This window comes from Ursus americanus, chromosome 25 (assembly GCF_024610735.1).
Source record: "Ursus americanus isolate L20-20 chromosome 25, mUrsAme1.1.p, whole genome shotgun sequence".
Taxonomy (NCBI): Eukaryota; Metazoa; Chordata; class Mammalia; order Carnivora; family Ursidae; genus Ursus; species Ursus americanus.
In genome coordinates, this window is record NC_142151.1 from 33,112,288 (window position 1) to 33,129,466 (window position 17,179).

The 17,179-nt window shown below is 34.7% G+C and overlaps 1 protein-coding gene across 1 annotated transcript in view; it reads left to right on the forward strand.

Moving 5' to 3' along the window:
* The window catches only part of MUC19 (mucin 19, oligomeric), a 313,802-nt gene that overhangs the window by 24,444 nt on the left and 272,179 nt on the right, over window positions 1–17,179 (forward strand). The window contains 19 exon segments of the mRNA XM_087855394.1: window positions 525–674; window positions 3,572–3,666; window positions 4,099–4,225; window positions 5,317–5,563; window positions 7,638–7,690; window positions 7,788–7,888; window positions 8,125–8,276; window positions 8,769–8,907; window positions 9,937–10,041; window positions 10,134–10,328; window positions 11,042–11,281; window positions 11,352–11,508; window positions 12,501–12,626; window positions 13,440–13,581; window positions 14,218–14,249; window positions 14,800–14,829; window positions 15,847–15,888; window positions 16,413–16,445; window positions 16,811–16,855. Of these exon segments, the coding sequence (XP_087711520.1) occupies window positions 525–674; window positions 3,572–3,666; window positions 4,099–4,225; window positions 5,317–5,563; window positions 7,638–7,690; window positions 7,788–7,888; window positions 8,125–8,276; window positions 8,769–8,907; window positions 9,937–10,041; window positions 10,134–10,328; window positions 11,042–11,281; window positions 11,352–11,508; window positions 12,501–12,626; window positions 13,440–13,581; window positions 14,218–14,249; window positions 14,800–14,829; window positions 15,847–15,888; window positions 16,413–16,445; window positions 16,811–16,855 (2,211 nt within the window).

The window sequence follows — 17,179 nt, forward strand, 5'->3', positions numbered from 1 at the left end:
ATGCTCTTATGGACGGCAAACAAAACAAAACAATGGGAAAGCTCACAGTTACTAATTTCAAACCATCTGAGTTTTTGCAACATGACTTTACTCAAGAAGGTGACCTACTTATACGTAGGGAAAAAAATGTAATTCACGGGTCAGAAGACTCCAGATAAGAAAGCATATAGCCCTTAACATGATTCAGGTCTCCACAGTAATAATGACAATGTACAGTCACAAATGCCCTGCTTGTAAGCATGCTTCCTACCACCTTGCTAGAGGTTGTGTTACAGCAACACGCAGGGAAAACACAGTATTTGTGGCGAGAGGTGTTTCGGTGCTCCTGAAATTTGAATAAAATGGAGCGTTAATCTGAGGTGTCATGAAATTTTACTTATATGTATAAAGACTAACCAAGACATACTCTCAGGTAGCTTCTGCGTGTTTTGATTTGAGCACAGAACTGAGTATGACATCAGAATATGAATCTGAAAAGCTGAGTAGGTGAGGAAATGTCAAAATTTGTTCTGTGCCCTATACAGGACTCTGTGGTTCCTTCAACAACAGAGTAGAGGATGATTTAATGTCAAGTCAGAATATATTGGAGAAGACGCCTCAGGCATTTGCTGATTCTTGGGAAATGATGCCCTGTCCCAAAGGAAAACCCACTTCATGCATCAGTATAGAAAAAGGTATTGGTAATTGAACATCAAACTCTATAACTAAAACTTGGTACTAGGAATTGTGTACTTATTCTGATAATACTATGGGACTAGGAGATAATCCTCATTTTCACTAGTGTTTGTTGTACTGTCCCAGTTTTACAGGAACAGCAGAGAAGCAGTCTGGCTGGCTGAGGCACAACTAGAAAACCCATCTTTCATGGGGGAAGGGGGATCAACAGAGTTATCTTTTTCTATACCCATTCTTTTCCTCCTCAGACAGTTTTCTCCATAGCTGTCGAATAGTAGGGTCAGAGGAAATTTTACAGATCTTTAATTTAGGAATGGATGTGATCATTGGTTGAAAAAGCGAGACTCACCCAGACTGCCGAGCTACTTTACGATAAAGCTGTCGCTAGATCTAGGTCTCCTAACGACTGCTATCATGTGTGTTAATTATACCAAACCCCAAATACGGATCTTATGAGGAAACCTTTACACTTGTATGGCTCAGCTCATATTTTAGCTTACCAAAGACTTCCATAAAGATTAGTTCAGTTTACTCCCACAAACACTCATGAAGAGCATGGATGAGGTTATCAACTCCATTAACGTGGATGTTGGTAGTGCAGTCCAGATAGAGTGTACTTAATGAGGGTTAAAGATGAAGTTGTAACCCAATATTTTATTTTTATTTATTTAATATGTTTTTATGGAAGTGTAGTCGATATGCAATGTGTACAGCATAGTGATTCCATGAGTCTATACAGTAAGTCGTGCTCACTACAAGTGTAGCTACCATCTGTCACCATACAATGCTATTGCAATACAACTGATTATATTCCCTATGCTAGACCTTTTATCCCTGCGACTTATTCATTCCATAACTTGAAACTGTATCTGCCACTCCCCTTCACCCATTTTGCCCACCCCCCCCAATCCACTTCACCTCTGACTACCGTCAGTTTGTTCTCCGTATTTATAGGTCTGTTGGTGATAATCCAAGCATTCTGAATCGAAGTCTTGCTCTGATTGCTCCCTTAGCATTGTTGATTTTAATAAACACTTTATCTTATTTTACTTCTTTCTTAAATAATGGAATGCAATGGAAAGTAAGTTAAAATATGTTTATATGTTAATTAGTTATTTCTTTTTTAAAAAGATTTATTTATTTATTTGAGAGAGAGAGAGGAGGGGGAGGGGCAAGGGAGAGGGAGAGAGAAATCCAAACAGACTGCGCACTGATGTGGGGCTTGATCTCATGACCCTGAGATCATGACCTGAGCTGAAACCAAGAGTCGAAACCAAGAGTTGGACGCTCAACCCACTGTGCCACCCAGGTGCCCCTAATTAGTTATTTCTAAATTAATCTGCATATTTGAAACAAATGTCTGATCAGCTTTTAACAATATTTTAAAATTACAAAGCAATTCCTTTTTAAAGTTTCATTTAATTTGTTTTGATTTATAGAATGAGTTGATAGAAGCATTAACATCAACATGGTAATACATATTTCAGAGTTTAGTTGTCGTTTGTTTTGCAGGTGTTGCAATGAAAATAATTAAAAGGAGAATAGGTAAAAACAAATGTGTATCTCATAAGAAACCAAGCCAATTTATATTAAGGAGGCTATATTAACACTTTTGAGGGCTATATAAATTAACAATTTCAATTTTTAGTGTTTTGTATTTAATGAGATAAAATAAAATACAGAAAATTAAGCTATGCTTTAATAATCTGTCAGTAGTATTTACATAATAATGGTGATACCTACTTACAAGTTTGTCAAAATTTTAGAAATAATTGACTTCAATGTCCTTTTAATAGATTCAGTCACCTTCCTTTATTGCTTCCTGGTGACAGTAACTTTTAGAAGCCAATCGATAGATAGTTAAAAAAAAATTAGCAGTCCTTGTTCTAGTCACTGGCATCATCTTTAAATATTTACAAATCATTGAACAAAGTATTTGTTACTCACATGCTATTTTTGTGAATTTTCTCTTCTGTTAATTAAATACAAAACTAGTGACTTAAAAACCAATCAAATATCAGTTTGGTCCTTAAAAAATAAAATTAGTGTTTTTGAATTATTGATACTGGGGGTCCTAAAGCTGACATGACTACTGTGGCAACAGAGGCGAGAGGATGCTGGTGTCACAATGGTTTCATTTACCAACTTATTATAATTCAGACATAAAAAATATATTTTAAATTAAAAGGTACCTAAATCAATAATCTGGTTCCCTTATCCCCATTGTTTGTAGAAATTGCCTTTTGCAAACAGGTTAACTGATTTAATACAAAATTCTGAAGCCAAAAAGATTTTGCCTCTTCGTCCAATGATGGAATGAGTAAGTCACGAGGATGAAAGGAACAGCACAGGGAATATAGTCAATGGTATTGGAATAGCATGGTATGGGGACAGATGGTAGCTGCACTCGTGGTGAGCCCAGCATCATGTATAGACTTGTCCAATCCCTGTGCTGCACACCTGAAACTAACATTGTGTGTCGACTATACTTCAATTAAAAAAAAGAAAGAAAGATTTTGGGGCACCTGGGTGGCACAGTCGGTGAAGTGCCGGACTCTTGATTTCAACTGAGGTCATGGTCTCAGGGTCACGAGATTGAGCCCACCTTGGGCTCCGCACTCAGTACAGTCTGCTTCTCTGTCTCTCTTCCTCCACTTGCTCTTTCTGTCTCTCAAATAAATAAATAAATAAATAAAATCTTTTTAAAAATAATAAAAATTTGAAAAGAAAGATTTCGCTTGTTTAAGGTGTTTCTGCTTATATCATGCTATTTTTGCTTATATTGATAATAATTTAGAAATGCTACAGCAAAAGCACTTTAAAAACACAATTACACTTTTTTAAATTAAAAATTATGTTATTGATACTAATTTTGAATGCATGAATTTTCTTCCAGAAAAATTTGCCGAAAAGCATTGTGAAATTTTTCTTGAATCAGATGGGCCTTTTGCTTCCTGCCATCCAATTGTGAACGCTAAACCATATTATGAGGTATGTGAGTGTCTAACAGTGCTTTTTTGTGAAATATTTAATAGTATCAATAGAAGCCTGTAGACATTAAAAATTTTCAAATTTTCAAATAACAGGCATCATCAGTAGATTAAGACATAGGTTTAAATTTAACATTGGATTCCACTAACTTATTCAGTTGTTAGATATACCAATTTAAAAAAATGGTACTGGAAAATAACCCCAAATGATAAAAGTCTTGAATAAGTTTCTCCTTCCATCTTTTCTAAGTTCTTTGAAAACTTAATTAATAACTGATTTTCTACTTCGCTTATTTTGAAAAGAAATAGTTCCTGCAGTTTTAAGACAGATCTTTTTTTAAGGAACAGGAGTGGTTATGAACTGAATTAAGATACCCAGTTTACCTGTTTTTGTGAATATTTTCATAATGAAATATACACTTATTTCTTAAAGGAATGCAAAAGATACACTTGTACTTGTGAAAACAGTAGAGATTGCTTGTGCACGATTTTTAGCAACTATGTGAAAGCATGTGCTGAGAAAGAAGTATACATGGTGGGATGGAGAACCGGACTATGTGGTAAGCAGGACAGGAGTTTTTAGAAAACTATCTTCTCACTTTTACTATAGTGTGTGTGTGTGTGTGTGTGTGTGTGTGTGTGTGTGTAGTTTAGAAACACGTATTTACAAATTTTTACTTGGTTTTCTCAAAGATGATTTTCTGTTTTTTTAAAAAAGTGTGTTTCAGTGACCCTTCCATTTTTACTTCTTGATTCTTTTGTCTTGATTTAATATATTCATATTTAAATAAGAGCAGAATATATATGTATTTAGATATGAACATAAGTTTCTGTTCATTTTTGTATGCTGAAATTTAATATTCCAACTCTTACTACCTTTTAAATGATAAACATTAATGACATTTTATTTTATTTATTTTAAAGATTTATTTATTTCAGAGACAGAGTGTGTGTGTGTGGGTTGCTGCGGAGGGACAGAGGGAGAGGGGGAGGTAGACCCCCTGCTGAGTGCAGACCGCCCCCCCCCCCCCAAAGCAGGGTTTGATCTCCTGGCCTGGAGATCATAACCTGAGCCGAAACCAAGAGGCAGATGCTTAACTGACTAAGTCACCCAGGTGTCCCAATATTAATAACATTTAAAAAAACAAGTAAAAGTAAGTAAAATAGGTCCTCAACTATCATATTTATTGAATCTTGCTTTGTTTTAAATATTTATTGCAGTATTTGAATATGACTTCAGAAAAATCCTTGGCTTACCAAAAAAAAAAAAACTTTATAGAAATAAATGTCTTGTAGATCATACATACACCTCATTGCCCATATCCAATCAGTAGTCTGTCAAGTTCACCTCCCAAAATTTCTCTCAAATCCATTCACATCTCTCCATCTCTATGAGCACCACCCTAGTTCAAAAAAAGCATTTTTTTTTCCTCCTGGGTGATTGCAATTGCCTCCTTCAATAGTCACTTTTTCAGAAAGGAAGAAAAAGAAAGAAAGAAAGAAGAAAAATGTGAATAGCGGGTAACTTTTTCTTGATTATTCATAACCTCAATTATGAATAATTCACTATAACATCTATAAACATCAAGTTGAAGTAAAATTGCTGCTTTCCTGTATACATACTTACTATTTTTTATTCCTATACCAACAGATTCCTCTTGTCCAAGTGACCTCGTTTTCCAGTACAATATAAAAGCCTGCAATAAAACTTGTCGATTATTGTCCGAGAGATATAGGAGCTGTGATATAGAAGACGTTCCATTTGATGGATGCACTTGCCCTGATGGAATGTACCAGAATAATGAAGGGACTTGTGTTCCAAAATCTCAGTGTGACTGCTACATAAATGGCAAGGTCATGCAACCAGGCAAACTCATCAATATTAATAACAACAGATGGTATGGGAATTACATATATACTTGTTATGACTTCAAAATCAAGGGATTGTCCTTTTCAGAGAAATAGACTTTTCCTAAAGTCTTCCTCAGACCTGTCACATTTTAAATTTTGTATTTCTTATTGAAGTTAGTTATTGCTCCCTTTAACCTAAAGTGCCCACTGCATCGTAATGGCTCTAACTGATGTATCTTACTCTTGTTTGGTTTTAAATACCAATAGAGAAACCTGCTAGCAGTATGTATTCTACATACAGAGGATGCAAAATGATTTTATATTCAGACCATGCTTTCTAGCTGTATCTCAGCATTCATCATTCAACAAGCACTTATTAAATAGATATTTGCCATGTGCCAGGCCTTGTGCTGAGGGCTGGAGTTATAAAGATGAATGAACATTGTCTTGGACTCACAGAACAAGGGTGCTGACTATTCCAAGGAAGTTTGTGTACTATAATATGGTAGCAGGTAGGGCCAGTCGTACTTGAGGAGATAATGAGAACTTCTCAGAGGAGACCAGCATTTGAATTTTCCTAAGAGATGAAACTTTTTCCAGACAAAATTGGGGTAGGAAGAGAGATTTCCTGTAGAGTAAACAGAATGCATTAATGTAGGAAATGCTTGAAAAGTATTGCACATGTAAGTTCTCATTGCTTGAGATCACGCTGGAAAAGTAGACAGTGGCCAGGCTGCACTCAAGAACTTGAACTTAGTTCCTGGGCAGTAGAAGTAGTTGAAGAACTGACTTTTTGTCATGGCTAAGGAGGTTGTGATTTTCGCAGTTTCAGGCAAAGTAATTTATCCATATTTTTAATTCTATAGACATAGCAATTCTTCACAACAGGAATGCAAAAACGAGTAGCCATTCCAAAAAAATTTTGGAGGCACCTTCTCTCTTTTCTTTTGTCCCATATGAAACCATCATTTAGCAATAAATGATTTTTCTTGGCCATTTAAAAGGAAAGCATAGGCAACAACCCCTTTCTATCATAGCACACAAAACATTGGTTAGGGTTTGATAATGATACCTTCTCTGTAGATGTTAAGGAATCAGTATGTAACCTTTTTTTTTTTAAATAATTTTTGTTTTGTTATAGTAGTCACCGTACAGTACATCCCCAGTTTTTGATGCAATGTTCCATGATTCATTAGTTGCATATAACACCCAGTGCACCATGCAATAAGTGCCCTCCTTAATACCTATCACCGGCCTATCCCAATCCCCCACCCCCTCCCCTCTGAAGCCCTCAGTCTGTTTCTCAGAGTCCATAGTCTCTCATGGTTCATTCCCCCTTCTGTTTACCTCCCCTTCATTCTTCCCTTCCTTCTCCTACCGATCTTCCTATTTCTTATGTTCCATAAATGAGTGAAACCATATGATAATTGTCTTTCTCTGCTTGAAGGAATCAGTATGTTACCCTTTTAATGAAACTTAGGCCATCACCTCCAAATTCTGGTTCCATTTATCATTACCCTATTTCAGACCCCCATGAGCTCTTACTGGCATTATTGTGATGTTGAACTTGGCTGCTCTTTGCCCTGTCTCTCTCTATCTCTGTCTTATATTTCTTGCACTACCTCTAAAATGACTAAACTGAAGCATTATTCTGATTGTGCCATTTAACTTTAATGGTGACAGTTCCCTGAAGAATAGAAACAAACTTGAGAGTCATTTAAGACCACCTGAAAGCTGGCCCTGACTTGCTTTTACCACTTGTCCCTCTCATGCTTCTTGCCTTCTACGCAAACAAGTCATTGGCACATACCTTATTCTCTTCCCGCATCACAGCTTTGCATCCTATCAGAGTATCTGTTGAGTCGTGCTCATCCATCAGGGTCCAGCCATCATTTTTATGTTGTCTCTGATGCCCAAAGAACCTTGCTCGTGCATTCCTATAATATGTATGAGGCTGTATCTTATAATTGGGTACATGTTTTATAGTTTCTGGGACACTGTGTCTCATTCATCTACTTGTGATAAAACTTGTGAATGAGGGGTTAAAGTTGCCCTAACAGTGTATTAAGAAGTCATCATTGAAGTTTGAAGTTTAAATGTATAATTTTCTTCTATTACCAGTGTCTGTCGGGATGGAAATTTTCTTTGCCAGACTCCCATTAGTTCAACCCAACGTAAGTGTTGAAATTATGATGCAAGCTTAATAGGTCTACTTGGGTTAAAATAAGCATATCAAGAGGCCCTTGATTAACAATTTCCTTTATCCCGCAGAGAATTGTTCTGGAGGGGCTGAATATGTTGACTGCCAGGGCCCGAGGGCACGGAGAAGAGTTGACAGTAAATGTGGCGCTTGGAACATGCCTGGTTTTGATGTAAGTAACATGGCATTGCAGTAGCCTTTTCAAACTCTTAATTGTGTCAGGATAGAAGCAAACTAATACATCAGTGAAAAATAATGAGCAGATCATATTTATTGTGTTATTTTGACTTGTCAAATGTTGGCTCTAAATGTATACTTGGTATATATTTATGTATTGTAAATTAATGCTGATACTGTGACATGTCAGAGCAGTACCTTATGGTATATATTATGTATTTATTCCCATAGGAGAACTTGCCTTGCAAAGCTGGGTGCTACTGTCCAGTAGGCATGGTTCGAAATTCTAAAGGGAACTGTGTCTTTCCTGAAGACTGCCCATGTTCTTTTGGTGGATGGGAGTATGAGCAAGGAAGTGTTACCACGGTTGGCTGCAACAACTGGTGAATAATAAAGAATGACTATTTTATATGTTTTGGATATTAGAAAGTACAGTCTGCTCTTATTTTTATAGGAAAGAATTCATACTTTGGGATATGTGGAAAACAATGGTCAAATATAGTTTTAAATGCTCTTTTTTAAATAGAAACTTTAATTTTTAAAAATTTTTTATTGAAGTATAGTTGACATACAATACTATATTAGTTTTAGGTGTACAACATAGTGATTCAACAATTATATACATTGTGAAATGCTCACCACAGTGGTGTAGTTACCATCTGTCACCCTACAAAGTTATTATAATATTCTTGGCTATACTCCCTATGCTGTACTTTTTGAAATAGAAACTTTATTTGGCATTTTATACAGTGAATGTCATATAGTATAATGAAGACAACTACAAAATTTAAATCAATATAGAACAAGGTTTTGTGCTTCTTTATAAAAATAGTATGAGCATGTGAATCTTGGCATAATATTTTTTTTTCTTTTAGTACTTGCATAAAAGGATCTTGGAGCTGTACACAAAATAAATGTCAGACCGTCTGCCACATCTATGGAGAAGGTCATGTTAGAACTTTTGATGGAAAAAGTTACAGCTTTGATGGTCTCTGCCAATATTCATTTGTTGAGGTAATGACTAGTGTGTTTTGTCACAATTTTTTTGTACTTAATTATTTATTTGTAGATGAGCTCTGGAAAATTTTATTCTCAAAATGTGAAATTTAAACACATGGTCCCTTAAATGTTTCTCAAAGGCAGTAAACTAACATTATGTAATGCTGACTTGGGAAGGAGTAGGCCTAGATTTCAGTCCTTGTCCTCCCATTTCTCTGATGTGACTTTGGGCACATTCCTTAATCCCTCTGTGTCTCAGTTTCCTTATCTGTAAAATGGGGATGGAAATAGCCCCCACTTGAAACTAAATTAGGGCAAATATTGGGGCACATACTAAGTGCTCAATAAATGTTAGATATCATTAGTTTAACAACAGCACTGTCAGCAACAATGACAGTTGCCATTTTATGAGCACTTCTTTGCCAAGCAAATTTATTACATTTAATCATTACAATACTCAAAGGCTGATAGTATTATCCCTATGATGCAGATGAAGAAATTGAAGTTTAGAGAGGTCAAACAACATGAACTGCTAAGTAGAAAATGCCATATTCAAACCCAGATCTGTGTCTTTCCAGAGCTCATGCTTGTTACATGCTGCTAAGCTTCTTCCTAAGTCACATCTAATTGCTGAAATTTGGATTATTTTGTACTTATGCATTAGTTTTGGTTGAATATCAAGTTTCATAAAACTCACTGAGGGGGAGAAAAACACGTTTATCTAGCTATTTACAGAACGTAGAGATAAATCAATGATAAAAAATATATAATTTAAATACTTATATACCTATAGTATAATTCTGAACTTGTATAGAAGTAACAGGTAAAGGACCAAGTGAAAGCAAATTAATTAGGTTGGACTCAGCTAGGACTACCTATCCATATACGCAGTTAAACTCTCATCTTTTGGAAATTCCATAACACAGCTTACGGTAATTTATTGAGTTTAAATTATCACTGTCTGAGAATTACTTGTCTGATGCAAATATTGTAATTGAGTTCCATGTCCCTGATATTTATAAACTATTATTATAATTCTTAAAGGATTATTGTGGTCGTGAAAATGGCACATTCCGTATCTTAACTGAAAGTGTCCCATGCTGTGAAGATGGGCTTACGTGCTCAAGAAAAATCATAGTTGCTTTTCAGGTACAGTACTAGTCCTCTTTACATATTTTTTTCTCTCAGGTTATGAGTGGCTAGATAAAATTGATGTTATAAGTCTGACTTTTAATTAACAGGATCAGAATGTTGTCTTGCATGATGGTAAAGTAACAGCATCCAAAATTACGGAAAGTAAGGACTGTGGACTCAGTGAAAATACATACTCTGTACATACCGTTGGCCTGTACTTGATTCTGAAGTTTTTAAATGGGATAACCATAATTTGGGACAAGAATACAAGAGTTTCTGCTATACTGGATCCTCGCTGGAATGTATGTATATCATTAATAAGTGATTAACGGGGAAGGAAAATAATTTCTGTTTCTGAGAATTGGAGACAATTCGTCAGTGGAAAGTGAGAGAGTGGTATTTTCTGTCCTAGAACAAGTCCTCCACATCTACTCAATCTTATCATGAAACATGAAATACAATCAAAGATGATAGAATCTGGTGAAAAATAAATGCAATAAACCTGAAGCATTCTAGTTTAACTATGTTTGGTTACTCGAGATTATTTTATAATACAATTTTAAGGTAGCTTGTGAATGCATAAAATTAAATGTATTTCTTGGAGCAAATATTCTAAGAACCTAAGAGTATACTCTTGTATGATTTAAAGCTAGTGAATATAATTAGTTTTTAACAATTCTTGACACACTTATCTTAGTTGATACTAGATCATGTTGTGATATAGGATGTCTTGGATTAAACAGGAGCAGAATCTTATCCACAGATTCTAGTTTCCTCCCAAAACTTGGAATTTAAAATAGATTTATGATAGGGTCACCTGGCTAGCTCAGTCAGCAGAGCATGTGATAAAATAGATTCATGATACCATATATAATCATAATTTCCTTACCTATCTCTCTATATACGAATGTAATGCAACTCACTTATTAATAATCTTCCTCTCTGAACTCATCTCTTGATATATCTATTTCCCTGGTACAACTTACTTGTTAATTTCCCTTTCTGGTCTCTATAGGGCAAAGTGTGTGGTCTTTGTGGAAATAACAATGGTGATCTCAAGGATGATTTCATAACAAGACATTCATCAGAAGCTATTGGAGCACTGGAATTTGGAAACAGTTGGAAAACAAGTCAAAAATGTGCAGACACACTAACACAAAATTTCCCATGTGACTCAAATCCATACTGTAAAGCCTGGGCTGTGCAGAAATGCGAGATCATCCGGGACAGCATCTTCAAAGAATGCCATCACAAGGTAGTATGGCTCTGAAAGCAGTGACCTCACAGGTTTGCTCCCAGAGACTCATGTGCTGTGCTCTGTCTAGGTGGACCCCCAAGCTTACTTAGAAGCATGTATTGAGGAAGCCTGCTCATGTGACACGGAGGGGAAGTATTTGGGATTCTGCACGGCTGTGGCCATGTACGCAGAGGCCTGCAGTGCAGTCGGAGTCTGTGTCACGTGGAGAAAACCAGATCTCTGTCGTAAGTCAAGTCCATGTGTTGGTCTTCAAAAATGTAATTAGGTAGAATTGTTTTTTTAGATAATCAATCTTCCTCTCATATTTCCAGTGAAAGACATATTCTTGTGCCTAAGAAGTTTTAAAAACATGTTAATATGTTTATAATGGGAAAACTACCTATTTTAAAACATAGGCACCTGGCACAGGACGTCAATTTCAATTTTAGTTACAAAGGTTCTTATGTTAATGGGGGAAAAATTAAATACTGATGGAAAATATCTCTTACTCATATTTAGATGAACAGTGGACTGTTGACTTATCTTGGTAAACTCATGTATTCATAAACATTTACCACATCTACTACTTTGGGTTGAAGTCCTCAGACATTATTTTAGAAACTTTATAGAGTGCTAGTCAAGACAAACTGTAAAATGAATATAAACGGAATCTTGATATAGAGGATGTGATAAATTTAGTAAAAATCAGTCAACTCTCTCCCCTCTAATGAAAAGTATTATGAGAGAAAGTATGACGAATGAGAAATATTGATATTTAATCCACATTTTATTCAGTTTATCATGTAAAGTGGGATATTGAAATCTTAGTTACCTCATTCAGGAATGATTATTAACATATTAAAGAAACCTGATTTCCCTAGAGATTTATTTTTGTAATTTAAGCTTTAACATTAGAACTATGAATCTGGGCTGTGACCTAAAATATCTCAAAATGGAAGAATCAGCGTTTACTTTTCTACCTCAAACCAACCTTAATGGGAGATGTCAAAGGAAAGTGCTGTTTTGATCCTATATGCTTCCCTTCCTTTTTCGTGAGCTATTGTGGCTTATCTGGCAATTTGGATAAAGCCAAAGGAACTTGATAAGACAAAATGATATAGTCTAGCTCTGTTTATTGTTCCTATCATTCAAAATCCTTTTTAAAAAAGCTTTGGAAAATGAAAGATGAAAATCATCATATAACGAACAGCAGTAATTTGAAATGATTCAATTATAGCTGTCTTCTGTGATTATTATAATGGACCTGGGGAATGCAGTTGGCGCTATGAACCTTGTGGCACAGTGACTACAAAAACATGCAGAGATCGAGTTATTGGCCAGAAATTTTCTGCAGTTTTAGAAGGTAAGGCACATTTTAGTAATATCCACAAAGTAGTGCAGATTATATTGATATTTTACAAGTGAAAAATGGTGTTCGTTTCTGCCAATTCAGAGTCTTAAATTTGTAATTTAATGAATAGGTATTTATATTTATTATGACATTAGTATTTCTATATTAGAAACATTTTCTCCAGATATAAATTATCTATTTAATCCCATTGTCAGTTTTTATACCTTTCATTAGACAGTATAATTTGTTGAGAACGTAGTTTCAGAATGCAACATATAATATAGTCCAATTAACTATATCCCACATTTAAATGGCACTTTCTTCTTAGCATTACATATCTTACAAAGGAAGAAGTGGCAAGAAAACAAGGTGATGCATAAACTTCCCATAGTTAGCTCTGTGTTAGATCCTGGCTTTGGGGTCTTTTCAACTCATTTTATTATGGCCTCTGGATCTTCATCTATCCTTATAAAAATAGATATTTAGAACTGGCATTCACACTTCAAGATATGTGTTTATCAAAGTCTTGTATTATGTTCAACATCATGCCATCATTAAAGTAGCAAATTATTTTTAAGCACTTTAGGAAACAGTTTAGAAAAAAATAAATCAGCCAAAATTTGTAAGTTCTTAGTTCTTAGGTTGATACTCCACTGCAAGAAGATCTGAATCCTGTTCAATTTGTATGTTTTTACTAAGAATGTGTTGTTGTTTTGCTATTATCTACTTCAGTTCATGTAATCATTTATGTAACTTTACAAATATAGACTGCAATATGACACATTTCTGGAAATAGAAATGAACCACGGGTCGTTTTTAATACAGGTTGCTATGCTAAGTGCCCGGAGAGTGCTCCTTACCTGGATGAGAACCTCATGAAATGTGTCCGTTTATCTGAGTGCAGCTGTTTCTACAATGATATCATACCAGCAGGGGGAATGATTCAGGATAACTGTGGAAGAACATGGTACATTCTGTATTACTTTCCAATGAGCAGTTCTGTTTCTTAAATTTTCATTTAGAAAAAAAATTAAAAATACAAATATATACAAATTTTAGCTCTCTTATGTCTAAATGAGAAGGTCTGTATTAGATTGAGTTTTCTGTCAGTTATGCTATAGTTGTTTTGTATTTTCAGTCAATCCACATATCAACAAATGGTTTGTTAAATCTTATACTACAGAAGACAGGACAGAAAATGTCATGTAACTTTAGGTAAAAAGGAAGTCTGACTTCTGTAAATGTAAGATCATGTTTATAGGCTCCAGACAGTGACACGGAAGCAGAGGGGAAGTCTATACTAGAGTAGCATGGCCATCAGTGTCCTGTTTGAAGCTGAAAATGTAAGAACCAACGATTTTCTGACTGCAGAGCATTCCTTTGGGTACCAAGAACGCCTCGCTGAAATGATTATGAATGGTGGTACAGTACACGAAAAAAATAAGCATATTCCTGGGGAAACGATTATTTACTGTGTGCTTACTTGGCTTTGTTTTGATTTTCACGGTTAGACAATTTGTGTTTTTAAATTTGGGAGGTGTATGTCATGAGGAGTTAATTTCAACCTCATTTTTTTTTTTTTTTTTTCTGACATAACTTTCAGCTATTGCATCGCAGGAGAGTTGGAGTGCGGTAGTGGTGAGTCTTTGCTTTTTGCTCTAATTAAATTAGGGAAGGTGAGGTAAAGGCTGTGGGATCTTTTCAGATCATCAACAGCAAAGGAGTCCGCACTCAATGCTTTTGACGGCTCCTCCCTCAGTGGATTGGGACAATTCCACTGCAGTATATTTGTTCCTGTCGGATCACTTCAGAACCCAGGCTGCTGAGGCATTTCCAAAAGGTGGCAAAGGGAAGCAGTTTTGCTGCTGCATGGGAGCCCCTGCCTATCTGTAGGCTCTGGGAATTAAGGGAGTGAGATACCAGTCAAAATCATTTCGTAAAGGGATGGAGCAAATGGTGAGAATTACATGGATAGAATTAAATAATTGAAGGATCACTCATGAGCAACAGAGATCTTAAGAATAAATCTCAACAAGCTTGAAGAGAATTCATGAGCTACTCCTTATTTTATATTAGAAATTGCAAGAAGTAAAAAAGATACTGATAATTCATAGTCAATTTGAGATTTAGATTTTTTTCACAATTTTCCATTCTTGTCAATGATAGTCGTTATTAATTATTTCAGATGGTGCTTCTGCAAATTCAACATTCACAGGTAAAATAATCATGGTTTCCAATGTATATTTCTGATTTCTTTTTGTAGGTAATCCTTTATAGTTTCACCACAGTCTGTGTCAGTAAAAGGGATGCTGGTAAATCTGCTACAAAAATTTCAAATTAGAATGAACAGTTACTAGAAAATCTGTCAAAATACTATTTCAATATACTCCTGTGTATTCAGTTAGGAATATACACTAGAACACACATTAGGAAATGTATGCTTATTGGTAAAATATCATCATCCAAAGCTTGACATTTTTAGATAATAATTGGAACAAGTGGAATAAAAATGTGTTAAATGCAGTCTCCCATGAAGTAAATATTTTGAAATCATGATTGCCCTGGGAGGTACTTTGAAAATATAGAAGTAAAAAGTTAATTTCTTTTTCTTAACTCATCTATTTGCTGTCAGCTATAAAGACATTTCAGTTATGCCCATTCAAGAGAATGTGGACAGAATGCAGTTTAACTTTCGTTTGGGGACTTGTAATTTACTGGCAATATAAGTAGACAGAGTTGCTGCGGTATGCTTATATATTCCTGTCTTGTACGAGTCAAGGTGGGATTTTATTTCCTGTAGACCAATATTCGGAGATGGTGTCAATTAAGAGATAGTAAAGTAAATTGGAAGCCTTAGATTTTGATAATATATTTAAAGTTGTGTTGTTGTCTATAAAATGCTATTTAAATTTTAGTTATTTTTGATTGCTTACCTAAAGCTAAGGTATCACATGCCAGGGTTCTGAACCTTATTTCTTGGCCCTTCCATAGACCTTGTAAAATTCCTATGAGATTTTGGCTAAGTGGTAATAACAGAAAAGAGTTATTTTTGGTGGATATATAATAAATATATAGTGTTAATTGTGTTGACTTAGAGATTATTTTGTCACTTAGCCTCTTAATACAATTTTAGAAATATTTCCTTAGGCTATGGTAAGTGGTTTTTTAAACTAAGTTTCCCAGTAAAATATTCAAGTAATTTATTTTCACATATATTGTCTTTCCTACACAGTTTCTACTACAACAGTTACCTCCATATTAAGCACTGAAGCAGGTAAAAAAAAAAAAAGTTTGCTTTTTAGCTTCTAAATTGGCAGCAAAGTGAATTTGTGATTCAGGCAATTTGCCCCCCCCCCTTTCTTTTTTTCAAACCTGTTCTCTATTTGTTTCCTAAATGCCAAATAGAAGGGTCTACACTCAATTGTAATATTAGTGAAGAACATCTTCCCTCTTCAGAGGTTATGTATCCTAAAAAGAATATTCTGAATACTGCTAATTGGAGAAAGTGAAGAAAATTCCACTACTGAAGAAAATTCTATGTTAAATTCTTAAATATTATTTATAATTTCTCTTTTATTAATACCAAGGAATCTTAACTTTAATTGAATGATTTCTAATAAAGCAATAGCCAAAGGAGAACAAAAGTATATTCAAATTTCATAAATGAATTTAACTCTTACATTTAATCATTTATTTGCATTCTAGATACATGTAAGCATATCTCTAAATAAATACTTTTAGTTTTGTCTTTTGACACAATTTAATATACATTTCCAAATGCTTGTCTCCTTTGGATAGTAATTACATCAGTAACCAGTAGCTCAGGCACAGGTAAGCCATAATCTTCAAACACAGCTTAAGAGGGCATTAAAAAAAAAAACCCAAAACTTCCTTTTGCAGTATTAATACCTTTTTAATGACATTTTAAGGGGGATTTTGTTTTGTTTTTAAGAATGCTTTAGAGAAACATTTTGGACAAAATGTTATACAAAATGAAATTTTCTTGACCTTTTACTGATGGTCTATGAATTTGAAAGCTTTAATTTTACATTTTAACATCTAGCCACCTATATGATCAAATTTCTTTAAAACATTAATTTTAGTTGATCCATTTTATATATGAACATAGATGTTCTCAGAAACATAACTTTCCCTCTATACAAAATTAATTTTTTCCATTGTTTTCTCTAATTCAGCAGCTTCCACTCCAGTGCTTACAAGATCAAGCAGTGAAACAATAGGTAGGTGAATCAGAAAGCTTATAAATGAATAAATACAGTTTTTACATATATTAAAATAGTTTTTTTAACTTAAAACATATTTTAATCAACCTACCCACTCATTTATACTTACGACTTTTTTCTTCCCCCAACTGAACACTATTTCTCTTTTTCCTGTTATTTAATACATTCTCTGTATTTTTTTTTTTTTTAATGTATCTAAATGCGCCTGGGTGGCTGAGTTGGTTAAGCATCTGACCGTTGATTTCAGCTCAGGTCATGATCTCAGGGTCTTGATATCAACCCCCACATGGCTCATTGCACTCAGTGGAGAGTCTGCACATT